Source organism: Diabrotica undecimpunctata, chromosome 10 (assembly GCF_040954645.1).
Source record: "Diabrotica undecimpunctata isolate CICGRU chromosome 10, icDiaUnde3, whole genome shotgun sequence".
Classification (NCBI taxonomy): Eukaryota; Metazoa; Arthropoda; class Insecta; order Coleoptera; family Chrysomelidae; genus Diabrotica; species Diabrotica undecimpunctata.
This window is the reverse complement of record NC_092812.1, coordinates 51,672,594-51,693,929: the sequence shown is the minus strand read 5'-3', so window position 1 is coordinate 51,693,929 and position 21,336 is coordinate 51,672,594. Positions and strand designations below refer to the sequence as shown.

At 31.6% G+C, this 21,336-nt stretch overlaps 1 protein-coding gene across 1 annotated transcript in view; it reads right to left on the bottom strand.

Annotated features, from left to right (window-relative positions):
• Positions 1-609: 609 nt before the first annotated feature.
• Positions 610-21,336, bottom strand: part of LOC140451711 (uncharacterized) — a 23,950-nt gene continuing 3,223 nt past the window's right edge. Inside the window, exons 2-3 of the mRNA XM_072545556.1 lie at positions 3,928-7,009; positions 610-732 (exon numbers count right to left, since the gene is read on the bottom strand). Of these exons, the coding sequence (XP_072401657.1) occupies positions 610-732; positions 3,928-7,008 (3,204 nt within the window). The 5' untranslated portion in view covers position 7,009. The remainder of the gene's footprint in view (positions 733-3,927; positions 7,010-21,336) is intronic.

Genomic DNA, 21,336 nt, shown 5'->3' with positions numbered 1-21,336 from the left:
TTCCAACATTCCTTCCCCCTCCTATCCTAAGTAGTTGCTTAAATTTGTCAATCAAGACATTCTCCTTCTTCCAACATTCCTTCCCCCTCCTATCCTAAGTAGTTGCTCTACTACAAATACAGTTCAGAACTGGAATGTCTCTGATGAGGTCTCAATGTCAGATCACAAAACACAAAAGTCGGTCCAATCCATCAAGTTTAACCGTATACCGAAACAAAATATTATGAGAGACATACACGAGGGAGTAACAACTAGTATTAGACAGGTGTGGGCAATCGATATAAAAACATTCTTTGAAACAAAATATTTCTGCTATCGACAAAGTAACAGAAACTAATTTTATAGAATTCTGTATCAATAAACACCTGTCAAGAGTTGTATACCATTCAGTTATTGTATCAACAATAACTGTGCACCTTAACGAAATAAGTAATACTAAACATTTGAGATTAGAAGGTAATCCTTCGAAAACTATCAATATTAGTTAAAGTATTATTAGTAATCTAGCGGTTACTAATAAATATGTGACTGAAAATAGATCTAAACAACATTATTTAATATTTGTAATATATTAAATATTATTCTTTGATATCATACTAAAATAATTTCTCATCGCGTTTGTCTTATGCGATTGTACATTCTACAGAAATCAATAATTTCAACATTGACTTGGGTATCGATGACGGTAGTAGAAGTCAGGGGAATTGGAACAAGGGCTACTGTAACAATATTCTCTTAAAAAAATATATTAGAGCTTTGAATAAAATATTAATCTTCATAATTTTTTAGGCACACAGGACAGGATGCCTTTTAGAAGGGTTTAAACATATCTCCAATGAGATAGATGAATACGTAAGTAGTGCTAACTTAATATATATATATATATATATATATATATATATATATATATATATATATACATATATATATATATATATATATATATGTATATATATACATTTATATATATATATATATATATATATATATATATATATACCTTATTTTAGTGATATTTGTATATACTTTTGTTTAATATATTATAACCAAATAGTTTTAGAACCATATTAAAGAACGTATTGTTGAATTGAGAATATGCCAAACTGCAAACGAGCTAGACGTGTCTAAATCGGCTCCTAATCAGCAAAAAGGGGTGTGAAAACCAAGAATTAAAAGAAATGATGATGGATCTCATGCACGAAGTAAAAGGAATAAAAAAAGACCAAAAGAACTTTCAAGAGGAAATTTGTAATTTAAAAAAAAAAATTTAGAGTTAAAGCGCAAAGTAAACTTTTTGGAGAACAAGATTGAGAAAATAAGCAAATCAGAAAACAGAATGTTGTAATCAAATGGCTCGACCTTAAGGAAAATAAAGAAATTGAAGATGCTACAAAATTCATAGAAGATAAGCTGAATGTGAAAATAAAAATAAATGACGTTCAGAAAATCAAGGTCATGAACGGAAAACCACCAATAGCAGTAGTGAAAATGGACACCCTCAAGGATAAACAACTCATTATGAAGAATAAAAATAAATTAAGGGGAACGTAATATTTCATAAAGAGTGACCTAACACAATCTGAAGCCAAAACACAGAAGGAGGATTTAGCAAGAGAGGAAAAGGGAAAAGGAAGAGTCGCAAAAGTCGGATACCAAAAACTATGCTTAAATAACGAATGGTGGAAATCGAACCCGGCTATCGAAAAGATAGAAAAAACAACAAAAACTGATTACGAAAAAGTACAACGACAAGGAAAATCTAATGACGAAAAAGGCACGAAATAGGATTTTGATTGGACAATAGAATGTTAGAGGAACATTTGAAACACGCACATTGAAAAACTATCAAGCGGGTACCCTAGAGAAGTGTAAATATTGCAGCTATCCAAGAAACCAAACAAACGGGAATTTTCTGCACAGAGAATAAGAATTACATATTCTTCAACAGTGGAGATAATGAAAGACCATTTGGGGTAGGGTTTTTTGTTATGAGTCAATAACAAACAGATTATGTCAGATAAGAATGAGAGGAAAGTACAGAAAAACATTTATAAATGTACATGCCCCAACAGAAGATAAGGATGAGGATATTAAAGACTACTTTTATGAACAACTCGAAAAACTGTTGCACGAAATACCATCGTACGATATGAAAATAATTTTGTAGGAGATTTTAACGCAAAAGTTGGTAGGAAGGATGCTTACAGACAAATAACAGGCGGAAAGAGCAAACACAGAGACAGCAATCTAAATGGCAGAATATTGATTGAATTTGCTTTTGAAAATAATATGCGTATTGTGAGCACATATTTTGTCCATAAGGAGATTCATAAAGGTACTTGGATATCACCAGATGGTCAAACAATTAATCAGATAGACCATATACTAATTGAAGCGAAACATATGAAGATTAACGACAGTAGAAGTTATAGAGGAGCGGATGCAAATTCAGACCACTTCCCGGTAAAAGTAAAAATGGAACAAATGATGCTCACATATACTAGGAGGAATAGCCTGCAGGTGAAACGATATCGTGGTATACTATTGCAGAATGAAGACATTAGAAAACAATTCCAAAAACAAGTAGAGGGTTCAATGGAATGATTCAAATATAGTCCTAAAAGAAACGGATGGTAAAAAGAGAAAAATCAAAGAAGCGGCTCTAATTATGCTAAATGAGACCAATTGTGTCGCGAATTCCTCGGCAGAATGTAGTAGGATCTGGTTACCCATATTGAAAGAGGAAGTTATTAAAAGGAAAATACCAGTATTGGTAAGTCAGTAACATATAGAGAATACATCATATATGTTTTTTAAATAACAAACATATAAAATCGGAATTTGGTGTTTATTGAAGGTAAACTAAATGCACGATCAAATACTTACCATGTCGGGATAGTATTATGAGGTTTTTTTCCTGGTTTTTCCCTCATAATTTACTATGGAATCACTAACAGGAGAATTTTACTGTCATCATGGAATGTATTTGTCTTTTTAAAGACGAATTACATGTTATGATCTTTTTTGACGGATATTCTCCAGTTAAAGTTGATTTCATGTAATCGAATGAACTATCTTATAAGTAAAGTCGTCCCAGGAACGCAACTCAACAATATTGGCAATATCATTTTAAAGTCGTCTACTTTAAAATGTATAATGTATATCTGAATTGTCAATATAGATGAGTCAGATAAAATTAAATTATTAGAAGAATTTTTCACTAAGTAACAAAAAACAAAATTTGTTTAATTTACTAATGTTTGTATTTTGAGAACGATTTCCGAAGTGGAAATTGAAACGTCAATAAACGTAATTTAACCTTTAATTGTGGCTTATTCCCATTTAAATAGTAATTAATATATATATATATATATATATATATATATATATATATATATATATATATATATATATTTCCAGTATTTTTATTACAAAATTAAAAAATATAACAGTATATCTGTATAAAAATTATTGAAAATGAATGTTGTAAAAAGTGTATAAGAAATAGTAAACTAGTAAAATTAAGTATATATATATATATATATATATATATATATATATATATATATATATATATATATATATATATATATATATATATATATATTAAACAGTATAATATAATGAAATTATGTATTTAAAATACTAACATGAACATTATAATAATAATAGTAATAATTACAGAAGAACCATCGACAAAAAACATTTAGACAAGCAAGAATTGTCGGATTGTGGAGAGAAAGACAGTACAGTTTAATTTATATAATATTAAAACAGTGATCAATAGGGAAATAGGTATCTGAATCTCTTCTACTTCGTTTAAAATATCTGCTATTACTTCTTTTACGAGATGGATCTTTGATCTCGTAGATAATTATAGTCGCGTTTAAATTTTATATTTCTCAAATTCAAATTATTATTTTTTACATTTTTGCGACTAGGACTTTTTACATGTTCTTTATGAAACGACAAGGGATTACTTCTACCGCTCTCTTCAGAACTGTCGCTATAATTAGCACGTCGCTTTTCTCTTAGCCGTTTCCTAAATTCTATAGCCATCTTCCGTGGTTCATGTTCTCTTGTCTGCGGTTTTAACCATCCACTTCGTTTAAAATCTCTTCTATTACTTCTTTTACCGGTAGTCGAGATAGATCTTTGATCTCGTCGATATTTATAGTCGCCTTTAAATTCTATATTTCTTAAATTTAAATTATCCTTTTTGTCATTTTCGCGAATAGGATTTTTTGAATGTTCTTTACTAAATGACAAGCGATTACTTCTACCGCTCTCTTCAGAACTGACGCTATAATTAGCACGTCCCTTTTCTCTTAGTCGTTTCCTCAATTCTCTAGCCATCTTCCGTGGTTCATGTTCTCTTGTCGGCGGTTTTAACCATTCACTTCGTTTAAAATCTCTTCTATTACTTCTTTTACGTGTAGGTGAGATAGCTCTTTGATCTCGTCGATAATTATAGTCGCCTTTAAATTCTATATTTCTTAAAATTAAATTATTATTTTTGTCTTTTTCGCGAATAGGACTTTTTGCACGTTCTTTACTAAACGATAAGCGATTACTTCTATCGCTCTCTTCAGAACTGACGCTATAATTGGCATGTCGCTTTTCTCTTAGTTGTTTCCTCAATTCTCTAGCCATCTTCCGTGGTTCATGTTCTCTTTTCTGCGGTTTTAACCATCCACTTCGTTTAAAATCTCTGCTGTTACTTCTTTTCCGTGTAGGTGAGATAGATCTTTGATCTCGTCGATAATTATAGTCGCCTTTAAATTCTCTATTTTTTAAATTTAAATTCTTATTTTTGCCTTTTTCGCGAATAGGACTTTTTGCACGTTCTTTACTTAACGATAAGCGATTACTTCTATCGCTCTCTTCAGAACTGACGCTATAATTGGCATGTCGCTTTTCTCTTAGTTGTTTCCTCAATTCTCTAGCCATCTTCCGTGGTTCATGTTCTCTTTTCTGCGGTTTTAACCATCCACTTCGTTTAAAATCTCTGCTGTTACTTCTTTTCCGTGTAGGTGAGATAGATCTTTGATCTCGTCGATAATTATAGTCGCCTTTAAATTCTCTATTTTTTAAATTTACATTCTTATTTTTGCCTTTTTCGCGAATAGGACTTTTTGCACGTTCTTTACTTAACGATAAGCGATTACTTCTATCGCTCTCTTCAGAACTGACGCTATAATTGGCATGTCGCTTTTCTCTTAGTTGTTTCCTCAATTCTCTAGCCATCTTCCGTGGTTCATGTTCTCTTTTCTGCGGTTTTAACCATCCACTTCGTTTAAAATCTCTGCTGTTACTTCTTTTCCGTGTAGGTGAGATAGATCTTTGATCTCGTCGATAATTATAGTCGCCTTTAAATTCTCTATTTTTTAAATTTACATTCTTATTTTTGCCTTTTTCGCGAATAGGACTTTTTGCACGTTCTTTACTAAACGATAAGCGATTACTTCTACCGCTCTCTTCAGAACTGACGCTATAATTGGCACGTCGCTTTCCCCTTAGTCGTTTCCTCAATTTCATAAGCCTCTCCCGTAGTTCAATTTCCCTTGTCTGCTGTTTTAACCGTTCTCTTTCAGTTTTTATTTCTTCCGCTTTTTTATCTGCTTCGAATTGTCTGTTTAATAAATCTTGCCTTTTTCGTTTAAATCGCTCTACAATACTCAGAGATGTACTTTGTTTTGGATTGGTGCGTATATTTGGTCTATTCATTAAGCCAATGGTAACGTTTTCTGCTTTAGGTTTATGTTCAATATCACTGGAAAGCTCTGATGAACTCTCGTCAGTCCGTCTTCTACCATAATATCTGGGTATAATCTTTGGAGAAACTACTACAGGTTTGATAGAACTGTGATCTACAGAATTTTTAATTGAATTATTTTTATCAAGATCAGAACTAGTACTACCACCTAACTTTAATTTAGATCTCGATCTGCTTCTCCTACTTGTATTAGCTTTTGATTTGTTACAACCTTGGCCTTTACTTCTGGACCTCGATCGATGCTTTTTCATGCATGTTTTATTTTTAGATTTTGCTTTACTTGTAGAAGTAGCTGTACTACTTGATGAAGTTTCCTCTTCTTCCTCAAAGCATGTGATGTAAGTAATTTGTTCAGAGTTTTCTGGAGAAGGTGATCTAGAATTTGATTTATACTTGCTTTTAAGAAAATTGGGAGTTTGAGAAACCTTGGCTGCGTAGCTAAGAGGACTTAATGTTCTATTAGCTAATCTTATTTGTTTAAGGTATCTTCTTTCTTTGCGTAATTTTCTTCCAGAAAATAGAGCTTTCTCTAGTTCTTCTTCTGTTGTCAGCTTAACAGCTTCCGCTTCTTTCAAGTCGTTAATTAAAAACAAATAAAAATCATTTGAGCCCATACCATAACTACGACCATGTTTATTCAAATCGTAAACTTGTGCAGGGTCTGTGTTCGAACCGTTTATTTCCAAACCAACATCCAAATTACTATCTAAGTTCTCTTCTTCTGATTCTTCCATTCCTCCAACCGCCCTGCCAGTCGAATCTTCGTAATTGTATCCAATGGTAGCTCCAACATCTTTTTTACTCTTAATTTCGGTGTCTCCACATTGTTCTTTCAAATTCAATTGGTTTAAAAAATTTTCCTCTGGTATACCTAAAAAGGAATTTTGAGCAATGACCCGATATCTCTCATAGTTAAGATTTCTTTCTTCTTGAGTGAGTTTTTCTTCGGTAGATTTTTGTAGCTTTGGTAAATCATCCAAATGGGCCCTGACATCAAATCTATCTATAAGATTGTCACTATCTCCCTGCCACGACATCATCACAGCGTTATCAGCCGCTCCAGCTATGTTCTCGTCCAAATGAATTTCACATTGTCTGCCATGTATTTGTAAACATTGGGTTGGATCTGATTTTATCATTTCGTTAAAGTCGCCTCCGTGTTGAACACTTCTTTTGTAGTCACGTAGCATCTTGCCAATTCTACGTTTTTTTCGATTTGCTTCTTGATCCATCCTGAAAACAATATCAAATGTTAACAGAACGAAATTTGCTACCAAAATCTAAATGTAAAATGATCTACAACAAATGATCTTTCCTGAAATGTGTGGGCCATTGTAAAATCAAATTTTTTAATATTAATCTTATTCACACAATAAATATGATAGCTTCAAATTATTGACTATTATTAATGGAACTGTTTGTAATTATTGTATCCGTAGAAACTAATTGTAATTTTATGGCCAACTAGGAAAAAACTAGTTTTTCGAAAAAGTAGTAAGAGGCAAAAAAGTGTTAAAAATAATGTGTTAAAAGTTTGGGGGGATTAGGGCTGCACACCCCCCTTAAAATTTTTCTGTGCGCTTAGATTTTGTTGTTTCTTTTTTATGAAAAATGCTTTCAGAATAAGAAAGTAACGTGTCCATTTTTATTACAAAATGTCAAGTAGCTTAGGAGATAATGCAAAAAACAATTTTTATTTTGTAACTTCAAACAGCTATAACTTTGTTTGTGTACACTTTTGTACTAAGGTAAGTTGGATTCAATCAATTTATTTTTGTCCCCGAAATGCCTGATTTAATTTATGACATACCTTTTTAAAACACCCTTTATAGATTTACAGTAATTTAAAATTTTATTTTTCGCTACAACTTTCATGTTTGTAGCCATTTATGTAAAAAAAATTATAAATGGGGGCTTTTGAGTGTAAGGAATTATAATTTAATGTATTACTTTAATGTAACTGATAGAGGGCGCCACATATGTGGCATAAATTTGCGCTTAACTTTTTTGCTTTTCAATCAAGTTAGCGCTATTTGTGTTAAAATATATACCTGTTAATAACTTCAAAACTCAACAGTTTTCGAGATAATCGCATTTTACAAATCAGCTGTATAACAATTCTTAGTTGTGATATTTGTGCGGTAAAGCTGTAGATAAGCAAAATTAATAGTTTATTCTTATAAAAACGGCTTAAAGAAGGTTATGTAACATCACAAAATGCTTTATTACGACTGCTAAATGTCTAATTGAAATCTTTCTCTATCGCTTCTATACTGGCGTTAAATTACTTTTTCTCCATAGTAAAATGCTAAGGCGCTCGTCACGGAAGAAGCACCACGAGACGGCGTGACGAGTGACGAGTAGCGTCACGAAATAACGGTCTTCACATCGATTTACTACTCTCCACCAATTCATTTGTAGTCATCATATATTTTTTAATGTTTTTAGTGGCGCTACTAGCAAACATAGTAAATTATTTAATTATTTTAATATAATATAATTTGTTTAAAATATAAATATTAAATAAATAATAACATTACTTTATTAAATTTTAAAATTATTATTTAAATTTTGAAAATATAGAAACAGTATAAAGCTTAGCGTTAATCTACAGTACCAGGTACTGTCTCTACCACCTTATTTTTGAAGCCAGTTTTGATGTCGTGATTAGACAACCCCACTGCATTACGGGAAATTTCAACATAGTAGACTGATGTCTCGAAGGCTTTTGACAACTAAAAATAAGTCTTGTTTCGATTAATAAGTGATTTTTGTTAACGCGTTAACGATGAGTCTCAAGTAGGTAAGTACATGGCGTTTATCTTCAGCGTTAAAAATCAGCAAAACTTCAGTTTTAAATATCCTACACCGTGAGCATTTTCACCCTTACCATTTTACACCTGTGCAAAATCTATTACAAGCAAATTTACCTTCCAGATGCAGATTTGCAAATGATATCCGAAACAAGCAAAATCTTGACCACTCTTTCGTCGATAGAATATTATTTACGGATGAAGCTACATTTACACGCCATGGTATTTTTAATTTAAGGAACAATTATTTCTGGGATACTGAAAATCCTCTTGTTAAGAGAGAAAGGCATTTCCAACATGAATTTAAAATAAACGTATGGTGTGGAATCATTAGTAATCATTTTTAGGGCCTTGCGAGTTACCTTGTAATTTGAATGGTGAGAACTATTTACATCTTTTACAAAATTGATTTGTTAAAAAGTTTATTGATTTGTTGAAAGAATTGTCATTAAACATGATCCAAAATATGTGGTTTATGCAAGATAGTGCACCACCACATTATACGAGGGCAGTGAGAACATACTTAAATACCAACTTTCCTGAACGTTGGATTGGTCGGGGTAGCCATTTTCCTTGTCTACCACGTAGCCCAGAATTTAATCCGCTCGATTTTGGTGTATGGAGCACAATGAAACAAAGTGTCTACAAGAATCCCATAAACACTCGAAACCAACTTTGGGAAGAGAAGAAATAAATACTGCAGTAGTTTCTTTTGAACCATTGATGCTATTTAATAAGAGACGATCTTTTATGGAACGTAAATGCTTTGAAGAAAATTTGTGGACATATCGAACATTTACTTTGACAAGAAGTTTAATGTTATATAGTTTAACTAATTCTTAATTTGGTTTGTAAATAAAATGTTTTGAATATGACTTCAATTTAATATAAAACGTAAAATGTTTGATGGCAAATCCTATTATCCTATTATTTTGTCAAATCATATTAATGATCCTACTCATATATTTATTTTCTTTAATATTTCGGAAATTGTTAACCCTAGTTAAAAGTATTTTATACCATAATTTAGAAGTATTGATGTTTTTGTCAATTTTTCATTCGTTGCCGGGAGTAATTGAGTTAAATCAGAATTATGCAGCTGATTTGTAAAATGCGATTATCAGATTAACAGAATGATCCAAGAAACCTAAAAAAATTGTCCGGGTCGAAAAATTTATTTATACAATTTGTTAAAAAAAAATATTTAAAGCTTTCCGCTTTGTCTAAACAGATTTTGTTGAATTTCAAATCAAAATCCTATTATTTTTCTATCACGTTGATTTTTTTATTTACTTTTCCTCTAAGAATTTTTGTATTCTTCAAAAGTTTATTTATAAACAAAATTTGTTCAATGTAAATAGTAAAACACATTTTACATATCAATTTTTTTCGACATCGAAGACAAAAGGTCGTAAACTTTTATTATATGTTTCGGTGTGAGACATTAAGATAAATGCGTCGCGCTGACTAAGGAATGTTCAAGGTTAGATAAACATAATAAGCGTTTATTGGAAATACTCCATGTAAGTTATAGTTCATACTACGTGGAAATCTGACTGTCACGCAATTCAGTATGATTTTAAAATACTGCGTGTTAGAATTCTTTTATTTCTTCGGGCATATGTATTTCAAAGGTTCTCTAGGTTTTAAAATCTCTCTAGATATGATCTGGATATTGGGGGAATGTAAGAAAAAATTATCAGTAAGAATTTATCATGAACGGTTTCCTGAGGGGCGGCAACCTCCAACAGTAAGCTTTAGCTACAATATATTCAAACTAGGGTCGCTGAACGTGTAGGGAGGTAATGTTGGTAACCATCTCCTGGGACCACATTTTTTTAAGAAAATCTAAATGGTGAGATAGATTTAGATTTTTTAGTAAATTTATTGCCCATATTATTGGCGTTCCACTTCGTATACGTGAATAAATGTGGTTTTTGCATAACGGTGCTCCTGTTCACCATAATGCATTGATTCAAGGTGAACTTGACGATCAGTGTCCGGATAGATGGATTGGAAGAAATGGACCAGTAGCGTGGCCACCCAGATCACCAGAATTTAATAAAATGGACTCATTTTTTTTGGGTGACTGACGTAAAAAATGAAATTTATAAAATACCTACAATAACAAGGGATGAGATGAGAGATATAATACGAAATGTATTTGGAAGTGTTAGTGTACAAATATTTGGTATTGTCAGTGACTCATTCAATGACTGTTTTCAGGCATGCATAATTGTTTTAGGAGCTCATTTTGGAACACCTTATGTAATTAAATAATAAAAATATTTTATTAAAAGTAGTTTTTAATTTTTCCATAATGTTGTATTTTGTGTTTGTTTTTGTAAAATATATTAATAATAAATTATTTTTCTTTCTTCATTTGTTACCGGATTAATAATCAGTAATAGTGAACTGCCAGTTATAGACAATTCAGTCATGGCTTACTTAAAATTTGTAAAAATTTAGACACCTTAATAATAATTTGCTTTGAAAAATTAAAATATCTCAAAAACTAGTAAATTTAGACACAGAGAATATTTAATAAAAATTGAAGTATGGTAGTTTTACTTTTAGATGGTGACATAAAATACAGGGTGTTCTATTTAAAATAACCGAGGAAATAGTGTACTTGCGTTTAGACTTGTATTTGACAATTAATAAAAAAATGTGGCAGCAGCAGATCATTCTTATTGTATTGCTTTTTAATTATACAGGGAGATGAACTTATTACGATTTTCTTAGAAAATTGGTTATAACTTTGTAAATACTCTATACAACATAATAAAACTTTATACTGTTGTGATGGGGAAGTGAAGAAGATTTCGAACATAAAATAAAATATAGGGTGCTCCATTAAAAAAAAAACGTAAGTTTGGTCTGCCACTATGTTATCGAACACCCTGTAATATTCTAACTAATTTTGTAATATGAACCTCAAAATTGCCTACAATTTTTGTTATTAACTTTTACTATAGCAGATCTACTGAGGTTTACCACATTATTAAATCATCCTGTATATTGTTATATTGCATTAAACATTAAAGAATATGTAGGAGTAAGAGATGAACAAGCGTAGCCCAGAAAAAAGGGAAATGGCAATAGGAAGGGGATGTGGGAATGCCTATATCGAACACTGGATAAATAAAGGGCTTTAAATAGATACCTTCCTATTCCTGTGTAGCTATCAGCTATTTGTCAGTCTACTTCTATGACTTAAAGGGGTTATAGTTTAGTTAGTAAGAATTGAATTTACAAAAGTGATACAGCTTCTATCAGTATTCTTTTGCAAAATACTCATAATATAAAATGTGTATTGATCAGAGTTTATTCATTTAAGAACGTCTCAAGAAAGTGATCAAGAAAGTCACTAGATTCAAGATTTGGGAATGACACTATTTGCCCTTATTCAATATCTTCCTGGTTTGTTTGGTTTTAGTTAATCACCATTGGTAATTAACTTTTAATTTATGGGTGTAATCGAATTGAATTTTATATAAAATTTAATATAATACAATTTAATATTATTTACTAATTTTAATACATAATATTTAATAATTTAATATAATTTTTGATTACTTAGTTGAATGTTTATGTATGCCACTATTCCTATTTCATTATCTTTTAATTGATTTAAGGACTGACTGAAAAATTGGATCATACAAACAGTATAAAGAATAAAAATCATACTTTAGGCTCAAAATAAATATAGATAAAACTAAGTTCATCATATTAAGTCAAACAACATACAATATCATATGGGTAAATTGAAATAATAGAACGAAACAGAAACAGAATTCCTCAAGAATGGAGATCAAGCATCCTAATACCTCTCTTCAAAAAGCGGACAAATCGGACCCGGAAAATTACAGAGGAATTAATTTATTAAACATAACACTAAAATTAATAACTAGTGATAACAAATAAATTGAATGAAATTATAACACTAGCAGAAGAACAACAAGGTTTTAGGTCGGGCAGATCATGCACCGACGCTATATTTATAATGAGACAAATGCAAGAGAAATCAACAAACCGGCATATCCATGTTTCGTGGACCTTAAGAAGGCATTTGACCGTGTAAAATTCAAGGACGTTATCCACTTATTGTACACAAGAGAGATACCTTTAGGAATAATCAAAATGATCGAAAATATCTACCAAAGCAGCACAATAAAAGTAAAAGTAGAAGAAATGACCATATTGAAGCTGGCAATGAGATAAGACAGGCATATTCCCTGGGTCCTCTATTGTTCAACCTGATTATGGATGAAATAATAAAAAAATTAAGAACTAAAAAAGGATACCAAATGAGAGAAAAACAACTTAAAATAATCTGCTATGCAAACGACGCAATACCACTCTCTCAAAGTAAAGATGATTTACAACGTATGTTGCACCAACTTAGTATAACCGCCAGAAAATTTGTGTGATCGGAGGACAAAAGTAGACAAGTCAATTTTTGAGAAAAAATTTTATTTATTAAAAACACTTAAATTATCTACCGTTGACAAAAAACAAAACAAGTCATGTATTATGCGTGTGGCTCAATATCTTTTTCATACTCAGAATTTTATTCAGTTTAGAGATGAACTCAACCAAAACGTTTGATTTTCATTAGGTGCATTTATTCAGTTATCAGTTGAATGCTCTCTAAACGATTATTATGTTAATGATAGCTTCATTTAATTTGTAATGTGAGTATTGATTACATAATGTTTTTCATGTTTCTTATCTCTTTCAAATGATTTCTTTAATGGTATTATCGTGTTACATTGTATATTCCATCAAAATCTACATCCAAAGCTAAATACATACATAATTCTTAGTTTGAAACTGACTTAAAAAATGAAACCAGCAGGGGTAAACAAAAGGTCCAAAAGGTACAACTCTTCACAAAAACTTTTGGTGGAAACGTTTTTAGAAGAAGGTGAGTGATATTTTTTCGTACTCGAAGAGAGCAATATACATTGCATCTCTTATTTCAGTAAAAGAAACTGCTCACATCGTCCAAGAACAATGGATCTGGACAAGGTTAAATGCATTGTTCAAATTTGTTGAATTGTTCAAACAATTTTCATCTGCATCCCCCTCTATCAAAATTTATTCACATGAATTTAAAAAGCTGAACCTCCGATTAAAAAAACCAAAACTTGATACATGTTTTACCTGTGACAAATTTATTATGGAATTAAAAATTTGTATAGATGACTCGAATGAAAAACTCTTTTCAGACCACAACTACCACCAAATAGAAGCTGATCAAGTATATGATGAAAAAAATAATAGATACAGAAGCCGCCGAAACTGTTTCACATTTAAGTACATACATACACTTTCAACCTACAACAGTACTGACTAACTCCAGATCGTAGATAGAAAATTATTAGTTCATTTTATAAGAAACATCTGTGAACATTTAATTTGATGGTTCATGATAACAGCATAGGTAAAGCTATTTGTTACGTGTAGTGCGAATCTTTTGCAAGTAGAGGAACAAATCAGATAGCATCTTGTCTTTACAAACACCTACAAACGATCATATCACCTGAGAGAACATTTATTATTCAGACACATGTGGGGGAGAAAACTCTAACTCTCATGTGTCTGACATATTTATGTGGGCCTTGAATATATCCCCTTCTAAGATTGTGATAGATCGTAAGTTTATGGTACCCGGCCACACACACAAATATTTCACCGTCATGACTGGATGCAACTTGTACATTAAAGCAGCTCTAACTTCACTGTCACAAACTGATTTCTTATCATTACTTAAAGGTTGTATGGCATTAAGAACTAAAGGCACTGATGGTTGTCAGTTCTGGTGGCTGCAAAAAAGAATGACGAAAGCCTTAAAGAAGACCCATTTAAGACTGTTGATATCAAACAATCCTCGAAAACCTAACGTTTAGGTAGGATTTTTTCCGCTCAGAATTTTCGTAAATTCCACAATTTGTGCTTGACTTCTGGGTGGCACTTTCTCTCTGTGGACGTGGACTATAATTTCAGTGATTTTTTAAATAAGCTTGTCTGTATTTTCAATAAGACATTTCCTTTAATTACAATTAAGTCAAAACATCACAAACCCTGGACTAAGTACCAAAGGTATCCTCATATCAGCCAAGAATATGCGTTTACTACTGTACATCAAGAAATTTACTACCGATGTCTTTGTCACTAAATATATCTCCAAGTACAGAGGAACCTATCTAAAACTTATCAAAACAGCTAAAAAATGTACTATAAGAATCGGCTGGGAAGCTCCAAAAATGTTTGTAAACAATGCCCTTGTAAACAAGGGAAACTTGGTCCATAATATACGATCTTCGAAATAAAACAGAGCTCAAACATTTTCTCTTCCAACCCTGAAAATATAAATGAATACTTTGTTCATGTGAGTAAAAATATAACATCAGCTATTTTGCCACAACAAGATCCTATTTCCCATCTCCCCAATTCAAAAAAGGTTTCGAATTCATTCTTTATAAGACCAGTTGATAAATCTGAACTGATTCAAACAATCAATAGTAATCTCTTAAATCTCCCAAATAATGTGTTAGAAGTCCTGGTCTCACTAATTAATGATTCCTTTGAAAAAGGTATATTTCCAGAGTGCCTAAAGACAGCCAGTATTATTCCTCATCATAAGGGCGGTGAAAAATCTAATGTCTGCAACTATAGACCTATTGCGTTACTACCGGTCCTATTCAAAATTATTGATAGACTTATAAAAGCCCGTTATGTCCTTTCTCATTGGAAACAACATTTTATCACAAAGTCAGTTTGGCTTTTTATCCAATAAATGTACCAGCGATGCTATGCTTTCAGCACTTACTTGAGTTCTATCAATCACTAAACAATAATCTTTATACTGCCACTGTTAGCTTGATGTAGATACTGCCTAATTGCTGGACATTGGCTCCCAATTGTTTCAGGTTACTGACGTCCTAGTGAGTTTATCGTACTTATTAGAAGTTGAGTTTGAAGTAATATTTTATTGTTAATTTTGTATTATTAAAATGAGTAAAAGTTTTGTTTCTTCAAGAAGTACACACATTTTTCAGTTACGACTGGCACAAAGTACTTCATATGAGTCATTTACAAATAGTGAATCATTAATAATTGTAACTGAACAAGTAGACAAGACTCAGTGTCAACAGTATCAGATGAAGTAGACCCAGAAACTAACAAAAAGGTAGGATTAAATAATGTTTTTCTATGTAACAATTAATTGCAAATTTATAACGATGATGGATAGTTAATACTAAATAGTAAGTAGTAGTAGTAGGATACTAAATAGTATTGAGGTAGAAATTATTTCTATATGGGCAGACAACAGTTTGAATGAAAAAGAAATGACAGAAACTTCTTTGGACCTGGAGCAGTTACAACAACTAACAAATACTGCAAACCTTGATGAAACCCTGCCAGCCGATAATACTATTATTTTGGAGTTTAACGATGATTTAGATATTAGCCATAAAGACAAATTGTTAGATGTTAATAGAATAGCTGGTACCAGTCCAACCAAACCAACTTCTTTGAACAATAATAGCTTATATCCATCTTTATTGCCAAAAGACGGTAACAGCAATTGTGTTGAACCATTAGAAAGCACTACAACTGTTGAAGGTGTGCAACATAATGGGAAAATGAGAGAATTTACAGCTGTTGAACACAAAAAACTAAAATTAGAAAAAGACCAGAAATCTCATACCGTTCAGCCTCTTTGTAATGAATGTAAATTTAAGTGTACAACGAAAAATTAACGAAGGATGGCGAAAGATCATCAATGTAGCTTTTATGGAATAATGAAGATTTAGAAGAAAGGAGTTTTATATTTAATCAATGTCAAGGGCATGATGTTAAGAGGCGAAATATAACAATGAAAAAATTGGAAGAAACAAAACAGTAACATGCTTTTTAACAGATTCAAATGATCAAAAGGACAGGGGGACGCGCTGGCGTGTCTCCTCTTTAATATTGTCTTGGGAAAGGCAATCAGACAATTAAATATTAGAATGAATGGAACTATTTTTAATAGATCGACGCAAATTCTCGCATTCGCTGACGATATAGTTATAGTAGGCTAAGTATGAGAGACAAGGTGCAGTGTTTTACAAGGCTTGCGGACGCAGCAAGTGAATTAGGACTTGTGGTAAACGAGGAAAAAACCAAATATATGTTGGTTTCTAAAAACCCTCGAAATATCCAACAGAGAATTCAAATTAACAACCATACCTTTGAGCAAGTCAAATAATTTACATATCTTGGATCGCTAGTAAACGCAATAAACACGACAAGCGACGAAATAAAAAGACGCATAGCAATAGCAAATAGAACTGTTCACTTTCTCCAAAAACAATTAAAAAATAAAAATATAAAACGTGCAGTAAAGCTTAATATACACAAGATCTTAATAAGACCGGTTTTGATATATGGGGCTGAAACATGGACTTTATCTCAAAATGATGAAAGACTTCTTGGTATTTTTGAGAGAAAAATTCTTAGAAAAATTTTTGGGGCTGTAAATGAAAATGGGCTATGTCGTCGAAGATACAATTTTGAACTATATCAGTTGTACACCGATCCAGATATTGTGAAATTCGTTAAAGTGCAGAGACTTAGAAGGGCTGTACACATTGCTAGGATGTTAGATCACGAATACACGAAGAGATTAACATTTTCAAAACCAGAGGGCACAAGAAGCAGAGGACGGCCACAAATGAGATGGATTGATGATGTGGAAGAAGAGCTACAGATTTTAAGGGCTAGAAGATGGTGGGAGGTTGCCCGGAATCGACACGAGTGGCGACTTCTTTATGAGCAGGCCAAGATCCACAACGCATTGTCAAGCCACTTATGATGATGAAATGGTCAAAAGGAAAAAGGTTGCAAAACATTTTTTTTAACCATATAACTATAACAAATAAGGACACAATAACACCCAAAAAGAGCATGAGAGGCAAGCAACTGTCAATGAATAAGGGTCCTCGCCAAGCTATAATTGATCACATTGAGACCTTCTATCCTGAAGTACCACACTACAGAAGAGAACATGCTCCCAAAACTAAATATTTACCGAATGATTTGAATATTAAACTTATGCATGGATACTTCATTATCAAACACCCACAAGTCAGATGTTTCATATGAACTGTATAGACATATCTTGAAAGAACAGATAATTTCCTTTGCAAGACTAGGCAATGATTAGTGTGAGGTTTATGAAAACTTTAATTTCCACAACCATAGTACGGATAATTTGTTTGAAGACTGTAATATTTGTAATACTTGGAAAATCCATGACAAACTAGTCAAAGAGGGCGAGACAAAGAATTTGCAGAGAAAGTTAACAAATCTAACAAAAACAATGAAGTTATATTTAGTGCAGATTTAGAAAATATAATTATGCTACCTTGACTTAAAATGATCAAGAAAATCATCTTTGCACCACACCTCACAACATACAACCAGACATTTGCAGCTTTATACCCACAACGCATTGTCAAGCCACTTATGATGATGAGCTTTATGGAAAAAGTCTAAGCTTAAACCACTAGCAGTTCTGAGGCAATGTGCTATATCTGGCAGAAATCAAGAAGGTATTGCAAGTACTTTCAATGTATTTTTCAACCATTACCGTGATACTAAAAAGTTTGTGTTATGGTTAGACAATTGTAGTGCACAGAATAAAAATTGGTTCTTATTAACATTGTTTATTAAAATAAAAAAACTCAATTGAAGTTGAAGCTACTGAAATTCAAGTTTACTACTTCGAGTCTTGTCACACCTTTATGAGTGCAGATATTTGTCATCACCAGGTAGAACTGTCACTAAAAGCACAGAAAAAACTTATGATTTCATTAATTTTGTTGATGCTGTAGGGGTTGCCAATAAAGGACATGCTGATGTATTTAAAATGGGCATTGATAACTTTTTGTGTGGAAAAATTGGAAGTCTGAAGCAAAAATGAAAGCCAAGCAAAACTTTTTTAGACCTTTAATCTTAACTAGCTAATAATTTTGGTTAAAAAAAAAAGAAAAGTTTAGTTACTGCTTTTGTTAATTTTACATTGCTAAGGAAAAGAGCAGTAACTTATAGATACTATCTTTTTGCTTGGCATTTATTGAGTCAAAAAAGAAGTAATATTTCTTATTAAAACTGATTTATTGTAGTGATTTTATTCTTTTACAGCAAAGCTAGTACCACACATGACAATACAACAAAAATATATAAAAGGGAAATAATCCATTTTCAAGTATAATAATCTAATTTAAAACTTTACTTCCATTTATCTTAAAATATTACTTATATAGATTACTTCTAAGGGCCGAAGAAGGAATAAATTTTCAATTTATTTCTTCTTCTTATTCTAAAGTATTATACATATCAGGAATGTTACCAACGGAGACAGGTAGAGTAGGTTGGGACTGAAATAAAGAGATTCTGTGTTTATACATTGATATAAAATAGAGAAAAAATTGAATAAAATGTATAATGTGGTTTTATTGATTTTTGATAGAATTATGCATATGTCGATAGGTGTAGGGAATGTTCTTGATAAAACCAATAGTTGAGTTTAGGTTACATTTAGGAGATTGGTTTATATGATATTCTAACAAAATATAATTTAGACCTGCTACGAAACAGACGCAAATTATCCAGTTCTCAAGTATAATTGTAGTTAGGTGTCTCCTGGAGTCCTGGAGATGGGAAAATTGTTAAACCATGGTCTCTTTAGAAATCAAATAATTGCCACTATCGCCCAAGCTAGTAAGCTGTCTACCATCATCAGTGCAAAATGCCAATAAGCCGAACAAAAAAGAAGAACAAGAATAAAGAAGTAGGATGAATTGAATTTAAATTTGAAAAAGGATTTCACCAAAATCTGCAAATCAAACCAAAAATATTTTGACAATGGTTTGAAATATAAAAGTCAAAAGATCAATAAAATACTTTCTTTATTATCTTTTGATCAATTCTATAATCTAGGGAGTGTTCTCGATAGTTCAGAGTATACTTAGGTTAAATTTAAGAGATTGGTTTATATGACATTCTAACAAAATATAATTTATATCTATGTACTTACAAAATAGATACAGAGCAGTCGTGTTCAGGTTCAGATGGGCACAGTTTTCATGTAACTCTATAATGTTAGGTGTCTCTTGTAGACGGTAGAGAAACTTTTAAACTATCAGAAACTAACCAACTGACCCCTATCGTTAAAGCTAGTAAACTGTCTACCATAATCAGTGCAAGATGCCGAATAAAAACGAAGAGCATGGATTTGTAAACGTATCTTTATGTAATGTCAGATCTAAATGTAAGGTATGTTTAGATCTGGCGTTAAAAGGTTAAAGAAGTAGGATATGAATTGGATTTTTTATAATGGTTTGAGGTCTAAAAGTCCCTATTTTTTTTATTAATGTTCAATTTTATAATCTAGCGTTTATAATTTTAAACAATAAATTCACAACATAAAAATTAATAATAATAAGAGGTCAACAATATTTAAATATGAAAATTTAAACAACCACATTTTATAATGTGGTATAATTATTAGATCAAACTGATGTAGAAATATACCTATGCTTGGTCCGATTTCACAATAAACCTGGCATGAATACAAGGACAATCAAGAAGAAGGAAAATACTCTTAGCAAACAGAGTAACGGAGGCAATAGCCTTAATACGAACCATTCGCTGGGTCAAAGTAGATACGAATGAAAATAACAAAAATATTGCTCATCTCGGGAAATAGAAGCAAAGAAATAGTAAGGTTGAATCTATGGTCGAATTTACCTATTTACCAATTTCTTGTGATGTATAATGTAGGTTTACCAAATAATCAAAGTTATGCAATTACAAGAACATATTATTACTAGAAAAATAAAGTTCCATCCACATATATCATTGAAACATGATTCATGGTATTTAAAAACTGTTATCGACAAAGAAATATATACCTACTGCCTCGGCGATATCTGTGAAGATCGTATTACCATCAAATTTATGCTTGTCATCATATATTACATTTTTGTTAAAGGTTAAAAATAAAATGTGCTGGTATTTTTTAATATCTTAGTGGAAATACATAGTAAAGGTAAGGCCATATATGAAGACCGATAAGTAATTAAGCGATGATCAGTGGACCTCAAACAGTGGCTTTAAAATTTAATTCCAATCACCTAATACCACAGTGGGAGGGGGGCAAGTTTGAAATCTTAAATCGGAATCCTCATTTTTTATTGTAGATTCGGATTCCTTATAAACAAATAAGTAACTTTTATAAGGAACATCTTTAAAATTGTTGATAAAGGGCGCTATAATTGGAAAAAACGATTTATCGTGATACCATAGGAAAATTATAGAAACAGTCTAATATCTCGTGAAATACACTTTCAAATGAAAAACTAAAAAACACGTTTTAAAATTTTTTCAAAAATCTATCGAATGGCACAAAACACAAACCGACATCCCCTGGGGGATGGGTCGGAGGATAACTTTAAAATCTTAAAAGTAAAACTACATGTTTTATTGTAGATTAGTATTCTATGTGAAAAAGTAAACAAGTTTTATCTGAATTATTTTTCCGATTTGCGATAGATGTCGCTGTAATTACAGAAAATCATGTACAGATCAGAAGTCTGCAAATTTTTATGGTACTGAAAACAGTTTTTTAAGAATGTTTGGTAAAATGGGAATCAAATAAAAAATGGAGGTTCGTATTAAAGATTTCAA